Raw genomic sequence first — 16,975 nt, forward strand, 5'->3', positions numbered from 1 at the left:
TATACACCTGTTCTGAAAGGCCCCAGAGTCTGCAACACCACTAAGCAAGGGGCACCAGCAAGCAAGCGGCACCTTGAAGACCAAATACCTTTTTCCCTGAGGCAAAGTTGTGGAGTAGTACAGATCAGGGTTTGGTTATAAAAAAATATCAGAAACTTTGAACATCCCACGGAGCACCATTAAATCCATTATTAAACAATGGAAAGAATATGGCACCACAACAAACCTGCCAAGAGAGGGCCGCCCACCAAAACTCACAGAGCAGGCAAGGAGGGCATTAATCAGAGAGGCAACAAAGAGACCAAAGATAACCCTGAAGGAGCTGCAAAGCTCCACAGCGGAGATTGGAGTATCTGTCCATAGGACAACTTTAAGCCGTACACTCCACAGAGCTGGGCTTTACAGAAGAGTGGCCAGAAAAGCCATTGCTTAAAGAAAAAAATAAGCAAACACATTTGGTGTTTGCCAAAAGGCATGTGGGAGTCACCCCAAATGTATGGAAGAAGGGACTCTGGTCAGAGGAGACTAAAATGTAACTTTTTGGCCATCAAGGAAAACGCTATGTCTGGCGCAAACCCAACACCTCTCATCACCCAGAGAATACCATCCATGCTGTGGAGATGTTTTTCATCGGCAGGGACTGGGAAACTGGTCAGAATTGAAGGAATCATGGATGGTGCTAAATACAGGGAAATTCTTGAGGGAAACCTGTTTCAGTCTTCCAGAGATTTGAGACTGGGATGGAGGTTCACCTTCCAGCAGGACAATGGCCCTAAGCATACTGCTAAAGCAACACTCGAGTGGTTTAAGGGAAAACGTTTAAATGTCTTGGAATGGCCTAGTCAACGCCCAGACCTCAATCCGATTGAGAATCTGTGGTATGACTTAAAGATTGCTGTACACCAGCGGAACCCATCCAACTTGAAGGAGCTGGAGCAATTTTGCCTTGAACAATGGGCAAAAATCCCAGTAGCTAGATGTGCCAAGCTTATAGAGACATACCCCAAGAGACTTGCAGCTGTAATTGCTGCAAAAGGTGGCTCTACAAAGTATTGACTTTGGGGGGGTGAATAGTTATGCACGTTCAAGTTCTGTTTTTTTTGTCTTATTTTTTATTTGTTTCACAATAAAAAATATTTTGCATCTTCAAAGTGGTAGGCATGTTGTGTAAATCAAATGATACAAACCCCCCCAAAAAATCTATTTTATTCATGTTGTAAGGCAACAAAACAGGAAAAATGCCAACGGGGGTGAGTACTTTCGCAAGCCACTAAAGTAATTACAATCCTCTAGCCTGAGTGAAGAGCCAAAACATTCACCCATTTATAGTCCAACATGCTCTGGGATTTGCCTGGGAAACATAGCACAAATGGTCAAATGAATGTGTCGTGATTCAACCATGGAATGGATCAACTGCTGGTTAACGTTTGCATGTTGTTTAGTGATTTTTGCATAGAGCATCAGAAAATGAAATGATGGAAAGACGATGTCTGAATGTTTTCACTTCTCCTCTTCTCAAGGCTGAGAAACATTCATTTGATTCATTGGGATACATTTATAATAATAGGGCCCAGAACACCATTGCCTGAAATTTGGGGTCAAGAAGATATTGTCCTTGTGTATTTTTAAGCTTCCATTCAGACTATTTTTCCAGTACACTATCTAAGACTGTCCATATTCCATAGTCTATACACCAAGGGCACAGTCCTTTACAAAGGCAGTTGAATAGAGAAGTGCAGCTATATACTGTAGATTGAAAGACTCACTACCATGTCCCTACCCAACCTTTCCCTCCACTGTGTGCCAGATTCACCAAGCCCTCTGACAATTATCCCCGTTTTGGGTAAAATGCCAACAACAACATTGGGAAAGGGAAAGGGAGATACCTAGTCAGTTGTACAACTGAATGCTTTCAACTGAAATGTGTCTTCCACATTTAATCCAACCCCTCTGAATCAGAGAGGTGCGGGGGGCTACCATAATTGACATCCACGTCTTCTTGGTTGATAACCCCCTCCTTTAGCAGGACAACAAAAGGAAGGACTAAGCTACTACTTGGAAACTTTCTGCAGCTATTTCCAATAACAATTATGACGGACCGATAAGGTCTCTGGGTTTCAGTCTAATTCAATTCCAGTGTAACTGCCTCACAGAGCTAAAGTGGCAGCTATACTGCTCTCATATCAGTCAACACTGACTATGCAACAGTAAGTGGATAAAATAATGATTTTTCACTTCATGACTACTACCATTTAAGATTTAATATAGTTTTAGAGGTGCCCCTCTACCCTCTCTGCCTAGGCTATAACCTGAAACCAATTAATCAAACCTGAGCTCAATGAAACCTGAGCCCCCTCATGAAATGTCGGAGATCTCAATGTCTGATATTGGAACAACCCATAGAGCACTTTATTAAGGGAACCTACATGGGGTTATTTCATGAGATTTTGATTTAGATATTGTACCCACTAAAATATGAATGGACATCCAATCCTTGTTCTAATCAAATCGTTGTATAATAGATAATACTCAATCTAATTTAGGAAGGAACTTTCCAAATCTTTCCAAACCTGTACAGTGAGGGAAAAAACGATTTGATCCCCTGCTGATTTTGTACGTTTACCCACTGACAAAGAAATGATTAGTCTATAATTTTAATGGTAGGTTTATTTGAACAGTGAGAGATAGAATAACAACAAAAAATCCAGAAAAACGCATGTCAAAAATGTTATAAAATGATTTGCATTTTAATGAGGGAAATAAGTATTTGACCCCTCTGCAAAACATGACTTAGTACTTGGTGGCAAAACCCTTGTTGGCAATCACAGAGGTCAGACGTTTCTTGTAGTTGGCCACCAGGTTTGCACACATCTCAGGAGGGATTTTGTCCGACTCCTCTTTGCAGATCTTCTCCAAGTCATTAAGGTTTCGAGGCTGACGTTTGGCAACTCGAACCTTCAGCTCCCTCCGCAGATTTTCTATGGGATTAAGGTCTGGAGACTGGCTAGGCCACTCCAGGACCTTAATGTGCTTCTTCTTGAGCCACTCCTTTGTTGCCTTGGCCATGTGTTTTGGGTCATTGTCATGCTGGAATACCCATCCACAACCAATTTTCAATGCCCTGGCTGAGGGAAGGAGGTTCTCACCCAAGATTTGACGGTACATGGCCCCATCTATCGTCCCTTTGATGCGGTGAAGTTGTCCTGTCCCCTTAGCAGAAAAACACCCCCAAAGCATAATGTTTCCACCTCCATGTTTGACGGTGGGGATGGTGTTCTTGGGGTCATAGGCAGCATTCCTCCTCCTCCAAACACGGCGAGTTGAGTTGATGCCAAAGAGCTCCATTTTGGTCTCATCTGACCACAACACTTTCACCCAGTTGTCCTCTGAATCATTCAGAGGTTCATTGGCAAACTTCAGACGGGCATGTATATGTGCTTTCTTGAGCAGGGGGACCTTGCGGGCGCTGCAGGATTTCAGTCCTTCACGGCGTAGTGTATTGTTTTCTTGGTGACTATGGTCCCAGCTGCCTTGAGATCATTGACAAGATCCTCCCGTGTAATTCTGGGCTGATTCCTCACCGTTCTCATGATCATTGCAACTCCACGAGGTGAGATCTTGCATGGAGCCCCAGGCCGAGGGAGATTGACAGTTCTTTTGTTTTTCTTCCATTTGCGAATAATCGCACCAACTGTTGTCACCATCTCACCAAGCTGCTTGGTGATGGTCTTGTAGCCCATTCCAGCCTTGTGTAGGTCTACAATCTTGTCCCTGTCATCCTTGGAGAGCTCTTTGGTCTTGGCCATGGTGGAGAGTTTGGAATCTGATTGATTGATTGCTTCTGTGGACAGGTGTCTTTTATACAGGTAACAAGCTGAGATTAGGAGCACTCCCTTTAAGAGTGTGCTCCTAATCTCAGCTCGTTACCTGTATAAAAGACACCTGGGAGCCAGAAATCTTTCTGATTGAGAGGGGGCCAAATACTTATTTCCCTCATTAAAATGCAAATCAATTTATAACATTTTTGACATGCATTTTTCTGAATTGTTTTGTTGTTATTCTGTCTCTCACTGTTCAAATAAACCTACCATTAAAATTCTAGACTGATAATTTCTTTGTCAATGGGCAAACGTACAAAATCAGCAGGGGATCAAATACTTTTTTCCCTCACTGTATGTTATGGGCTACGTCCCAAATGGCACCCTACTTACTACACAGTGCAGTACTTTTGACCAAGATGCCATTTGGGACGCAAACCCATGATCTGAGAATGATTGAAGTCTTGTGAGAGGAGCCATAGTGGAGTATTTTGATGAATCTCCCCACCAAGCCAAGAATAACAGGGTCTGGGGCTGTTCTTACTAAGACCAGTCGCTCTGTCCTCTCAATCTTGCAGACAGAGGCAAAGTTCTTAATGTTAAGGTTACCTAAGAATATGGATCATCAGTACTAATTGATGTTTTAAGTATATTGACCAGAGTGCTAAAGGTAAGATATTAGTGATGTGGAAAAAATCGATACAGTAGAGTATCGCAATACATTTTTTTACGATATCGATTTATATGACAAAGTGTTGATTCAAAAATGTTTCGCTAAGATGTTACCATTAAAGAGGCAATCTGCAGTTGCTACATCCATTTTTTAGACCTTTAAATTGATGATATATACCCATTGATTCTTGAAGAATATAACTTAGATGCCTATGAGCTTAGTTCAACTGTCCTACCCCATCAGAACCCAAAATATAAGCTTGTTTTTGTCTTTATTTGTAAACTAGGTAAATATAAACAAACACTGTATAATTTTGATATCATGGATGGTCAGTCCTTGTATCCATAACTCTATCCATGAGTTTGAGAATGGTTACATTTCTCTAGCCCCATCCCTCAGCGTTCTACCAAAATAGTGGCTTAGAGACTGCTTTGTTATTGTTTGAACTGCAGATTTCCACTCTAAATGGTGAGTTAATATGTTTTGAGCACTTATTTCCATGACTGATCAAACTCATTTTCTCATGACTCTCTCTTGTCCCTCTACAGGAGAAATATAGTGACCAATGTTTGGAACAGTGAATTGCATTGAAATTGCCATATCGAATCGTAATACATATAGAATTGTCATACATATAGATTCTATGTCATACATACTGTCATACATCTAGGGCTGTCCCAGACCAAAATGTTGTCTGTTCTTTCAACCAATCAGTTGGTTGAAATTGTACCATATATAGACACACCCTATGTGGTTTAATAAAATCAACTATATGCACTGAGCTTAATGCTTTAAGTGCACTGTTTGAATAAATAATTAAGACACACAAATGACTCGAGGCAGACAGAGCTCAAGATAACCCCATGGGAACAAACTGTTCCCGACCCTCCTGCTCATGCCGGCCTTCGCAGATTCTGCCGTTATGCTCCTGAAGTTGCTGGTAATCGGCTACACCAGGGGTCTGAAAACTTTTTCATGGGGAGTGCTAACCTGACAATTTATTTAAAAAAAAAATGTACATACATCATTTATCTTACAATTTCTAACCGATCTGCATGCCAGTTATGATTTTCATATACACATTTTCGTGGAACATTTCAATTATAATAATGTATTTTTGTACTATTGCCAACTAGGTAAAAAAATAGCCTACATAAAGCCAACAAATAAAAACATTGTAGGTAGAAAATATCATGATTTAAAAATAAATATCCTATAGGCCTAAATCACATTGGCTACACATGGAGGTTTGTTCATGTTCTTTCAATCGCATTCGTCTCTCTACTCTGCCTGTCTGCATCGAACTTGAAACATATCAGCTATCAAACTGCAAGTTCATATCAACTATCAACTGGGTCTGGCCCTCAGGTCACTCTAGCAAACTTGAAACATTGTATCAACTATTCTGGGCCCTCAGTTTACCCCAGCAGTGAGCTCCAGACAGACACCGCTGTATTTGCAGAACTTCGCAAGGGATAAGAAAGTAGCCTAATCAGATATTTTAAGACGTTTTCACTGCATGATATTTTCCCCTTTCACACCGAGGCTTGGTGGTTATAAGGGAGAGAGCTGGTAAGAATTGTCAAATACATTGAGGAGCTATTGTATATCATTCTCAATGGATGTAAAAACAGACTTCGTTTACTTGCTGTTTGAGGTGAAGAAAAAATACTTTGAGAAGCTCCACAGCTCATTAGCAGTGGTGAGTTAACACAATCAGAAATACTATCAGACATCCCCAAATGTGTACATTTGCGCGCAGGCCAGGTAGCCTAAGCTTACTTACATGCGTAATCAGGTGCGCGTCTTTACTCAACATTGACAGGAGCGCTCCAAACAAAAGACAATTAATAAATTGACAACACGTAAATGGAATGAAATAAACCAAAACGTGTTTCTCACAAGTGTAGCATAGGTTGTGAGCTCTGCAATCAACATGTCCACTCCGCCAATGACAACGGTGAACGACTGTATGCATTAACAGAAATGACTGTAACCAAACAAACATTGTAGATTAGAAAATATGGGAATTAATGGTAAATGTATTACTGGTGATATATGTAATGAGGAATTGATAGTCACTAACAATAAAATGGCAAATAAGAGAGAGAGAGAGAGAGAGCATTCTGGAGAGAGACGCGCCTTGTGCAGAGTGATGGACCGAGCCATCCCCGCGGCCTCCGCAATGGATTAGTCCACGCTTCATGTCCACCAGATGCATCATAGTCTTGCATTCCGGCGGATGTCATTCATTTTCAATGGAGCAGTCCGCAACACTACGTTGGGGGTGTCCCACTAGGCTGCGTTCTGTGTACCACATGCATTCAATATTTTCAACTTGTGTGTTGCTTTACCGTGCGGTGGTACAAATGGGAGTACACACAGACTCCAACTACCTAGCTTTTAGAGAGTTGAAAAGCGAAGTACATGTGCCTCAGTACATAAAATGCGGGCTAGACATTCGACAAAACAAAACACATGCATCTGGTGGACATCGGCCATGACATATTTTTGATAAATTAGCGACCGCAAACTAAATAAAATCTCCGTCAACTAACAGTATATCGACCAAACAATAGACCAGTCAACTAAATGGGGTCAGCCCTAATAGAATCGCAATACAAATCGTATCTGCATCTAAGTATCGTGATAATATCGTATCGGGGGCTTCCTGGTAACTCCCAGGCCTACAAGATATGGAGTGTACTATTTGCATTAGAGCTGAATCCACAGCAGACAGCCAGTGACTGTTGTTGTTCGAGGCCATTCCATTTGAATGGAAAAATGCATGTAAGGCCATAACATATTTATGGAAAGCGCCCAGTCCAGGGGGTGTACTTATAGCCTACATAATGCTACCTCACGCTATAAACAGGAGATTGGCCTACAGGGCAGGAGCCTTTCTGGCTCAGACAAGGCTTACTTTTACTTCATTAGTTTTTTCTTCTAATTGCACAGAAGGTCATGCCCCTTGTATGGGAAAATTCACGTAGCGCCATACCATTGCCATATGCACAGAATGTGCTACTAGATACCCAGACAGCAGCAGGCTTTGAGAAGAGAAGAAGGGAGCCTCTGTTCATATCTATAAATAATGTGAAATAAACATGAGGGCGTACCTTTCATTTCATGGCTTTGTCACGGATGCCAGTCGAGTAAGATGCTTGGAAATTGTTTTTCTTTTCAGCCCTAGGCAAGTAGATTTCAGTCAGTGGATGCATTCCAAATGGTCTCTTATTCCCTATATCCTCCTGAGACCCGAAAGAAAAAAGGTTTGGGATACACTTTTAAAAAAAAAATTTTTTACATAAGTGTTTGGGGGTGAAAAACAACATTTTACGAAGAAAAAAAGTTAGAAGACATTGTTATTTATCTTTTATTGTAAGTGCAAAATTGTCCTCTGTAGTGGTCATTAGGATGTAAACATGAAAACATTTACATTAAAGCACAGAGTTTCTAAACCCAGAGGCGAAAACATAGCTAGACTTCCGGGAACGCTTACAAAACAGGCGAAACAGACCAGGCCGGGGTTTGAGAAGTCAATGAGAGAAGTGAACAATTCTTCTTAAGTTGTTCATTTTCTTAAACTAAAGGCACAATCTAGATTTGAACCAATGTCTTAAGTAGTTGAACATGTTATTACTCCAACCTTGTGAAAGTGACACACTGACACGTTTTAATTTTCATCAAAAACACTTTTATATCGAAGGATTGTGTGTGTGTAATTAATAATTACACACACTTCTTTTCAAATTTCTATAATATATACTAATTTTGATGGCAGCCATTTTTTTAAGAACCAAGAAGATAAAGTTGTCAAGGTCACACCCACACACATCTCACTGAATACTGTGGCTTATATGGCCTCAGCGATACAGACCAAGAACTGACGTTCACTAGAGACGACAAAAATGAAATGCTGGGTCTCAGGAGGATAAAATTGTGCACTACTTTTCACCAGAGCCCTATGGGGTGTGTTGAATTGTGCCACTGAAAAGCAGACTATTCATTTTCACTTTCCAGGAAGTTCATTACTCATTGGCCCTGGCCCTCTTGTCTTGTCATCTAATGAAGTCAGATACAAAGGACATGACAGTAGTGCTTTAATGTGATTGCACTAACCAACATCTGTTCATGAACAAAACACTGGGATTGGTATAAGTGAGTTAGCTAATCAAATGATTGCTGTGTCTGTGTGTGTGTGCGCGCATGTCTGTTTGTTCTAACAGTTTTATTAGTTGTAAACATTCCACCCACTCAACTACAGAGACCACACTAAGAACAGCTACCAATTAGGCCTACATACTTTTCCATTCTTAAACCTTTCTTTTTATCTTCTCTCGTGCAGCTGTCCGTTCCTGGCGTCCAACCTGACCCCAGCCATCCCAGTGATCGGAGGAGTGTTGTTTTTCTTTGTGCTGGGGATGCTCTTCAGGGCCAGCTTCAGTGACCCGGGGGTCCTGCCCCGCGCCACGCCCGACGAGGCTGCCGACCTGGAGAGACAAATAGGTAACTATGGAGACAACCTTGTTTCCTGACGGTCCAGATTCCAGGGGATGGTTTCCCAAATGGCACCCTATTCCCTATATAGTGTATGTGAGTAGTATACTACTTTTGACCAGAGGTGGGTTTTGGCCAAATGTAGTGCACTATGTAGGGAATAGGGTGCCAAGGTCCTGGTCAAAAGTAGTGCACTATGTAGGGAATAGGGTGCATTTTGGGACTTGGACCAGGCAGGACTCTGACTCAGAGTCTCTGATGCTGCCTCTTCTCCTTGTTTGTGTTCAGCTAATGAGGCAGATAGATTTGAGGTCAGCGTAAACTTCACCCGACCACTGTCAAACGGTTTGGATCGAGCCAATCACATGTGGCCTCTAAACGCCTTTGGTGTCTGTGTGCGCGTGTGAGAGGATAAGGTATTCAGTGTTGTTTATGTTTGGAGATTACATCAGCTTCGAGAGGCGCTTTGCCCTGAGCACCAATGGCATGTTGTTCAAACAGTCTGACTAAGGGCCTCGTTTTAGAGTTCAATCTATAAAATATCTCATCAGAAGCCCAAATGGTTCCATATTCCCTGTATAGTGCACTACTTTTGACCAGGACTCATAGGGCTCTGGTCAAAAGTAGTGCAATATGTAGGGAATAGGGTGCCATTTGGGATGCAACCTTCTATCACAGGAGCAAGCCACTAGTTCCGTTTTGTTATGAGATGTCCAATCCAATGCGTAGCAAGAAGAATCAGTCAGTGATTTTCAATGAGCGAAAATTGTGCTATATAGACAGAACAATCTGGATGTATTTTTGGAACTCTGTTTTTTCCTGTGAATACAGCATTCCAGAACTGACTTGTCAATCACAAAAGATCCAGTACTAAGAGAATTACCAAATTTGGGCGTTGTTTGCTCTGTTTATCTAACTCCAGCTTTCTTAGAGCAGCAGAGAAAGCGTCTCTCACGGTTGCGTCACAAATGCCCCCCTATTCCCCGTGTAGTGCACTACCGTAGGGCTCCAGTCAAAAGTAGTGCACTATATAGGGATTAGGGTGCCATTTGGGACACAAGCCTGTGTCTCACCACATCAACAGTGTTTTATATAGCCGTTGAGGAAGGGTAGAAGTAATTTACTGTTATATTTACTCAATTCGGTTGTATACTGTCTGTGGTCGGTCACAATGTGCTGCACTAGAACTAACATCCACACATCCTCTAGTACAGGATCTGGAGGTTCAGTACTGTATAGTCAACTCTACAAACAGCGAAATTGGTACTAATTGCCATCAAAATCATACCTGTAAACAATACCTATAAACAATAATTACATTTTGTTTATTAAACGTTGATGAAAAGTGATATTACAGGCCTGCACTGAAAAAGCAGTGAACTTTTGGAGAAGTAGTCTAGTCCTATTTATTGTCTGTTTCACAACCTTCCCTAGCTCTTGCAACCTCGAAAGTCCTTCAAACGGCGTTCTTTCCCTTTCGTTGTCGCTCCCTCTCTTCAGTCTCGCTCACTACAAATGCTTGCTTTCGAGTAGCTCAATATGTTTTCAATTCTAAGCTGCTTTATTTGCTGCTTCCCACAACTCACTTGCAGTCAAACAAATCCTTCTGTCTGATATCTGCTTTGTCTCTCTCTTGCAGTGTGTGTGTGTGTGTGTGTGTGTGTGTGTGTGTGTGTGTGTGTGTGTGTGTGTGTGTGTGTGTGTGTGTGTGTTCTCCTCTCCTTTATATATATATATCTCATCATTCCTGCACTGTCTTCCAGCAGGAGTCTTGCTGTTATATGCATTCACAATCCTCTGTGTATAAGAACGGCATCTGAAAGTGACAGGAAGTGATCTCCTTCCCTTTCCACAATATACATAATGTATGCTCTGTTCCAACGCAACTGCCGTCACCACCACAGTCAATGTCTTGTTTTTCATGTACACAAAGTCGTGGTTAAGTATTGAGGCTAAATCTCAGTCCCACAGATGTTCGCCACATTGACGCATGGTGTTGCCTGAAAGTTTGATCCAAAAACACATTACAGCCTCTTTAAAATGTTCATAGTTAACTTTATACACTCAGTTTATATTAAACAATAAACCAGTGGCACAGTGCTATGAAATGTTACAAGGAATAGCACAGTATATGAAAATACTTGTCCAAAGAAGGCAGTGATGCTGAGTGATGGCAATGGAACCCTGTTTAAAGTATCCTCCTTTTTAAAGGAAGCCATACAGAGTTGGCTACATATTTTCAATTTCCTCTTCCAGAAAAAAGCAGAACAGATGTGTAAGGGATAAACGGAGATGTTCTGTACATTACCTTGGAAATAATGGACGACACAGCAGGACAAGGCAAAGCCAAGTAATAGCGATAATATGCATAGTAATAATGAACTGTACTTCAAATCAAAGTTTATTTGTCACGTGCGCCGAATACAACAGGTTTTCACCTTAAAGTAAAATGCTTACTTACAGGCTCTAACTAATAGTGCAAAAAGGTATTAGGTGAACAATAGGTAAGTAAAGAAATTAAAACAACAGTAAAAAGACAGTGAAAAACAGTAGCGAGGCTATATACAGTAGAGAGGCTATAACAGTAGCGAGGCTATAGAAGTAGCGAGGCTACATACAGACACCGGTTAGTCAGGCTGATTGAGGTAGTATGTACATGTAGATATGGTAAAGTGACTATGCATATATGATGAACAGAGAGTAGTTGTAGCGTAAAGAGGGGTGGCGGGTGGTGGGACACAATGCAGATAGCCCGGTTAGCCAATGTGCAGGAGCACTGGTTGGTCGGGCCAATTGAGGTAGTATGTACATATGTACATGAATGTATAGTTAAAGTGACTGTACATATATGATAAACAGAGAGTAGCAGCAGCGTAAAAGCGTAAAAAAGAACCCATGCCAAATCTATTTAGTTTCCTGAGGGGGAATAGGCTTTGTCATGCCCTCTTCACGACTGTCTTGGTGTGTTTGGACCATTTTAGTTTGTTGGTGATGTGGACACCAAGGAACTTGAAGCTCTCAACCTGCTCTACTACAGCCCTGTTGATGAGAATGGGGGCGTACTCGGTCCTCCTTTTCCTGTAGTCCACAATCATCTCCTTAGTCTTGGTTACAATGAGGGATAGGTTGTTATTCTGGCCCCACCCGGCCAGGTCTCTGATCTCCTCCCTATAGGCTGTCTCGTCGTTGTCGGTGATCAGGCCTACCACTGTTGTGTCGTCTGCAAACTTAATGAGGGTGTTGGAGTCATGTCTGGCCATGCAGTCGTGGGTGAACAGGGAGTACAGCAGGGGACTGAGCACACACTCCTGGGGGGCTCCAGTGTTGAGGATCAGCGTGGCAGATGTATTGTTACCTACCCTCACCACCTGGGGGCGGCCTGTCAGGAAGTCCAGGATTCAGTTGCAGAGGGAGGTGTTTAGTCCCAGGATCCTTAGCTTAGTGATGAGCTTTGAGGGTACTATGGTGTTGAACGCTGAGCTGTAGTCAATGAATAGCATTCTCACATAAGTGTTCCTTTTGTCCAGTCCGTCCTGCAGCAAAGCAACCCCATGCTTCACGGTTGGGATGGTGTTCTTCGGCTTGCAAGCCTCCCCCTTTTTCTTCCAAATATAACGATGGTCATTATGGCCAAACAGCCCTATTTTTGTTTAATCAGACCAGAGGACATTTCTCCAAAAAGTACGATCTTTGTCCCCATGTGCAGTCTGGCTTTTTTACGGCAGTTTTGGAACTGTGGCTTCTTCCTTGCTGAACGGCCTTTCAGATTATGCCGATATAGGACTCGTTTTACTGTGGATATATATACTTTTGTACCCGTTTCCTCCAGCATCTTCACAAGGTCCTTTGCTCTTGTTCTGGGATTGATTTGCACTTTTTGGCACCAAAGTGCGTTTATCTCTAGGAGACAGAACGCGTCTCCTTCCTGAGTGGTATGATGGCTGCGTGGTCCCATGGTGTTTATACTTGCATACTATTATTTGTACAGATAAACGTGGTACCTTCAGGCATTTGGAAATTGCTCACAAGGATGAACCAGACTTGTGGAGGTCTACAATTTATTTTCTGAGGTCTTGGCTGATTTCTTTTGATTTTCCCATGATGTCAAGCAAAGAGGCACTGAGTTTGAAGGTAGGCCTTGAAATACATCCACAGGTACACCTCCAATTGACTCAAATTATGTCAATTAGCCAAACAGAAGCTTCTAAAGCCATGACATCCTTTTCTGGAATTTTCCAAGCTGTTTTAAGGCAAAGTCAACTTAGTGTATGTAAACTTCTGACCCACTGGAATTGTGATACAGTGAATTAAAAGTAAAATAATCTGTCTGTAAACAATTGTTGGAAAAATGACTTGTGTCATGCACAAAGTAGATGTCCTAACCGACTTGCCAAAACTGTAGTTTGTTAACAAGAAATGTGTGGAGTGGTTGAAAACGGGTTTTAATGACTCCAACCTAAGTGTATGTAAACTTCCGACTTCAACTGTGTATATATATATATATATATATATATATATATATATAAACTCAGCAAAAAAAGAAATGTCCTCTCACTGTCAACTGTGTTTATTTTCAACAAACTTAACATGTGTAAATATTTGTATGAACATAACAAGATTCAACAACTGAGACATAAACTGAACAAGTTCCACAGACATGTGACTAACAGAAATGTAATAATGTCTCCCTGAAAAAAGGGTGGGTCAAAATCAAAAGTAACAGTCAGTATCTGGTGTGGCCACCAGCTGCATTAAGTACTGCATTGCATCTCCTCCTCATGGACTGAACCAGATTTGCCAGTTCTTGCTGTGAGATGTTACCCCTCTCTTCCACCAAGGCACCTGCAAGTTCCTGGACATTTCTGTGGGGAATGGCCCTAGCCCTCACCCTCAGATCCAACAAGTCCCAGACGTGCTCAATGAGATTGAGATCCGGGCTCTTCGCTGGCCATGGCAGAACACTGACATTCCTGTTTTGCAGGAAATCACGCACAGAACGAGCAGTATGGCTGGTGGCATTGTCATGCTGGAGGGTCATGTCAGGATGAGCCTGCAGGAAGGGTACCACATGAGGGAGGAGGATATCTTCCCTGTAACGCACAGCTTTGAGATTGCCTGCAATGACAATAAGCTCAGTCCGATGATGCTGTGACACACCGCCCCAGACCATAGCAGACCCTCTACCTCCAAATCGATCCCGCTCCAGAGTACAGGCCTCGGTGTAACACTCATTTCTTCGATGATAAACGCGAATCCAACCATCACCCCTGGTGAGACAAAACCGTAACTCGTCAGTGAAGAGCACTTTTTGCCAGTCCTGTCTGGTCCAGTGACTGTGGGTTTTATAGCCCATAGGCGACATTGTTGCCGGTGATATCTGGTGAGGACATGCCTTGCAACAGGCCTACGAGCCCTCGGTCCAGCCTCTCTCAGCCTATTGCGGACAGTCTGAGCACTGATGGAGAGATTGTGCGTTCCTGGTGTAACTCGGACAGTTGTTGTTGCCATCTTGTACTGTCCCGCAGGTGTGATGTTCGGATGTACCGATCCTGTGCAGGTGTTGTTACACGTGGTCTGCCACTGCGAGGACGATCAGCTGTCCGTCCTGTCTCCCTGTAGCGCTGTCTTAGGCGTCTCACAGTACGGACATTGCAATTTATTGCCCTGGCCACATCTGCAGTCCTCATGCCTCCTTGCAGCATGCCTAAGGCACGTTCACGCAGATGAGCAGGGACCCTGGGCATCTTTCTTTTGGTGTTTTTCAGAGTCAGTAGAAAGGCCTCTTTAGTGTCCTAAGTTTTCATAACTGTGACCTTAATTGCCTACCGTCTGTAAGCTGTTTGTGTCTTAACGACCTTTCCACAGGTGCATGTTCATTAATTGTTTGTTTATGGTTCATTGAACAAGCATGGGAAACAGTGTTTAAACCCTTTACAATGAAGATCTGTGAAGTTGTTTGGATTTTTACGAATTATCTTTGAAAGACAGGGTTCTGAAAAATGGACGTTTCTTTTTTTGCTGAGTTATATATGTGTATATATATATACACACAGTACCAGTCAAAAGTTTGGACACACCTACTCATTCAAGGGTTTTTCTTTATTTTTACTATTTTGTACATTGTAGAATAATAGTGAAGGCATCAAAACTATGAAATAACACATGGCTCATGTAGTAACCAAAGTGTTAAACAAATCATAAATATATTTTATATTTGAGATTCTTCAAAGTAGCCACTGTTTGCCTTCATGACAGCTTTGCACCGCCTTGGCATTCTCTCAACCAGCTTAATGAGGTAGTCACCTGGAATGCATTTCATTTAACAGGTGTGCCTTGTTAAACGTTAATTTGTGGAATTTCTTTCCTTCTAAATGCATTTGAGCCAATCAGTTGTGTTGTGACAATGTAGGGTTGGTATACAGAAGATAGCCCTATCTGGTAAAAGACCAAGTCCATATTATGGGAAGAACAGCTCAAGTAAGCAAAAATAAATTACAGTCCATCATTACTTTAAGACATGAAGGTCAGTCAATCCGAAGCATTTCAAGAACTTCTTCAAGTATAGTTGCAAAAACCATCAAGCACTATGATGAAACTGGCTTTCATGAGGACCTCCACAGGAAAGGAAGACCCAGAGTTACCTCTGCTGCAGAGGATAAGTTCATTAGAGTTACCAGCCTCAGTAATTGCAGCCCAAATAAATGCTTTACAGAGATCAAGTAACAGACACATCTCAACATCAACTGTTCAGAGGAGACTGAGTGAATCAAGCCTTCATGGTCGAATTGCTGCAAAGAAACCACTACTAAAGGACACCAATAATAAGAAGAGACTTGCTTGGGCCAAGAAACACGAGCAATGGACATTAGACCGGTGGAAATCTGTCCTTTGGTCTGATGAGTCCAAATTTGAGGTTTTTGGTTCCAACCACCATGTCTATGTGACACGCAGAATAGGTGAACGGATGATCTCCGCATGTGTGGTTTCCACCGTGAAGCATGGAGGGGGAAGTGTGATGGTGTGGGGGTGCTTCGCTGGTGACACTGTCTGTGATTTATTTAGAATTCAAGGATTTGGCCAGTCTGAGATATGTATTTTTCTTTGCAACTCTGCCTAGAAGGCCAGTCGCCTCTTCACTTGAAGCCTGTAATCGAACCCACAAATGCTGATTCTCCAGATACTCAACTAGTCTAAAGAAGGACAGTTTAATTGCTTCTTTAATTAGCACAACAGTTTTCAGCTGTGCTGACATAATTGCAAAATAATTTTCGAATTAGAAATTAGCCTTTTAAAATGATAAACTGGGATTAGCTAACACAACGCGCCTTTGGAACACAGGAGTGATGGTTGCTGTTAATGGATCTTTGTACACCAATGTAGATATTCCATAAAAAATCTGCCATTTCCAGCTACAATAGTCATTTACAACATTAACATTGTCTACACTGTATTTCTGATCAATTTGATGTTATTTTAATGGACATAAACATTTGCTTTTCTTTCAAAAACAAGGACATTTCTAAGTGACCCCACTTTTGAATGGTACTGTGTGTGTGTGTATATATATATATATATATATATATATATATATATATATATACACACACACACACAGTACCATTCAAAAGTGGGGTCACTTAGAAATGTCCTTGTAATTTGTCAATTACATTTACAGTACCTTACCTGTAAACAGTAAAAGCTATAAGTAGTATTATTTTATTAGTATTATTAAGTAGTATAATTTTTTGGGGCTCCCGAGTGGCGCAGCGGTCTAAGGCACTGTATCTCAGTGCTAGAGGCATTACTATAGACCCTGGTTTGATTCCAGGCTGTATCACAACCAGCCGTGATTGGGAGTCCCATAGGGCGGCACACTATTGGCCCAGCGTCATCTGGGTTAGGGTTTGGCCGGGGTAGGCCGTCATTGTAAATAAGAATTTGTTCTTAACTGACTTGCCTAAATAAATAAAGGTTAAATAAAATA

At 41.8% G+C, this 16,975-nt stretch overlaps 1 protein-coding gene across 2 annotated transcripts in view; it reads left to right on the forward strand.

Moving 5' to 3' along the window:
• Nucleotides 1-16,975, forward strand: part of LOC115194940 (probable palmitoyltransferase ZDHHC14) — a 47,482-nt gene that overhangs the window by 15,383 nt on the left and 15,124 nt on the right. For both annotated transcript variants that reach the window (XM_029754858.1, XM_029754855.1), the window contains one exon: nucleotides 8,840-9,000. In XM_029754858.1, the coding sequence (XP_029610718.1) occupies nucleotides 8,840-9,000 (161 nt within the window). The remainder of the gene's footprint in view (nucleotides 1-8,839; nucleotides 9,001-16,975) is intronic.

This window comes from Salmo trutta, chromosome 1, assembly GCF_901001165.1.
Source record: "Salmo trutta chromosome 1, fSalTru1.1, whole genome shotgun sequence".
Taxonomy (NCBI): Eukaryota; Metazoa; Chordata; class Actinopteri; order Salmoniformes; family Salmonidae; genus Salmo; species Salmo trutta.